Source organism: Wasmannia auropunctata, unplaced genomic scaffold, assembly GCF_000956235.1.
Source record: "Wasmannia auropunctata unplaced genomic scaffold, wasmannia.A_1.0 LD336064.1, whole genome shotgun sequence".
In the NCBI taxonomy this organism is placed as follows: Eukaryota; Metazoa; Arthropoda; class Insecta; order Hymenoptera; family Formicidae; genus Wasmannia; species Wasmannia auropunctata.
In genome coordinates, this window is record NW_012026826.1 from 258,038 (window position 1) to 259,963 (window position 1,926).

The 1,926-nt window shown below is 37.9% G+C and overlaps 1 protein-coding gene across 1 annotated transcript in view; it reads right to left on the bottom strand.

Moving 5' to 3' along the window:
* Window positions 1–1,926, bottom strand: part of LOC105450251 (pancreatic lipase-related protein 2-like) — a 17,128-nt gene that overhangs the window by 3,519 nt on the left and 11,683 nt on the right. The window contains exon 6 of the mRNA XM_011690000.1: window positions 853–1,180. Within this exon, the coding sequence (XP_011688302.1) occupies window positions 853–1,180 (328 nt within the window). The remainder of the gene's footprint in view (window positions 1–852; window positions 1,181–1,926) is intronic.

A 1,926-nucleotide genomic window follows, 5' to 3' on the forward strand; every position in this document is an offset into this window, starting at 1 on the left:
TAATCTTCGGAGCGCTGTAAAAAAATCCGGTACCCACTGGCGTTTCTTCAAAAATCATTTCAAACAAAAAAACCAAAAAGATTATTAAATTAGATACTATAATCTAGTACTTGTCATAGGATTTTTTTTTTCGTTGCTTAGTTTTTGTTTTATAGGCAAAATAATAACTAATTTTTGTCGAAAAATCGCTATGTTATGTTCAAACGTCCGCCATTTTGTCATAAATCGATATTTTCAAAATCGGCTATGACAAGTACAAGATTATAGTATCTAATTTAATAATCTTTTTGGTTTTTTTGTTTGAGATGATTTTTGAAGAAACGCCAGTGGGTACCGTTTACCCGGATTTTTTTACGGCGCTCCGAAGACTATACAACAACCTCGTCAATTTTTGATTTTTTTTAATAAAAAAAATTGAACATATTCCTGAATGTGTATACTTTTAGATAGAAAAACTCCCAATCCGAAATTTCAAATAGTTTTCCTTCAAAAAATTCACAAAAATGACCTTTTTTTCCGGCTCCTAGGTGTATATCTCCCCTTAAGTGTCGGTCCACAATAAGGATTTTAAGCCCTAAGTAAGAAATAGACCAATCGTAATCGAATATGAGGAAAACAATTGATTGTAATTGGTCAATATCTTACGGTGTAAGGCTTGAAAGCCTTATTGTGGACCGATACTATAACGCTCGCAACGCTCGCGAGCATTGTTTGTCTTTATTTGATAAACAACAAAGATGAAATGATTCCAAGAGCGTTGCGAGCATCAAGTGGAATGCAGACATGACACCTCCTCGCCGGCGCGGCGGGCCGGGAGAAATGCAAGCGCGAGGCAAGCGGTGTGTTTCTTACTCGTGATCGGTCTCCAGATTCTTTACAACGAGCGAGTCGATGTAGGCACGCGGCGTTGTAAGCAGCCGCCACGTGAGCGGATTGAAGACCGAGGTCTGGTACTCCCAGGTGATCTCCACCGAGTGCGGCTTCCCGACGACGTCACCGGGCAGCACGATCGTGTGCGTGCTGCCGGGCTCGTAGTACTTCGAGGTCGAGCTGAGCTGCATCCTCTCGGTTCTCTTGCCGTTCGTGCCGATGACGCTCACGACGAACATGCCAACCTCACCGCCGTGCGACAGACTCTCGTCCGTCTTCGAGATGTTTATCGTCACCTTGTAGTGGGCCTCTGTAATTTGACGAAACGACAATCGTTCAAATTTAAGTTTCTCTCAGTATTTAAACTCGTTTACAAAGGCAAATGAATTGCGCTAACCCGCGTTCGATTTCAACTTTAGTATAGGAAGGGGGAGGGCAAATAGTGACGGATTTTTTCCTCTCTCCCCGATAAGCTAATTTCAAGTCTACAAGATATGATTTTTCACTGAAAGAGTACTTTCCACTTTCAAATATACAAAAAACTTAGTTTCCATAAGTCATGTATACGGACTAGATTTTCATAAAAACTAAAACCTACATTTGTCACTATTTGCTCCACCTTATATATGGGTAAATAGTGACACCCTATGGGACAATTACACAATACATAATTTTTAACTCCTAATCGATCTTTCTTTTGACATTTAGATTAGATAAGGTGATTTATATATTAATTTCTATACTCTGCCATATGTAAATTTTTATTTATTGATAAATAATAGTAGTAATATTATTTGCTAGTATTTCTTGTTGAAAATCACATTTATTCTGGATATTGCCTTATATCTAATCTCATAATCCCAAATGAATTAGAAAAATCATATTCAAATATTATAAAAGCTTTTTGACTTGTCATTAAGATCGGAAGAGCACACGTCATTATTTGCCCTATAGGAGCTATTTTTTTTTCCTTCAAAACTTTACTGAAACACGGAAAGAACGATTTTGTTGAAAGACCTAAAACTTTTGCTAAAAACAGATCTGAAAGCACACGTC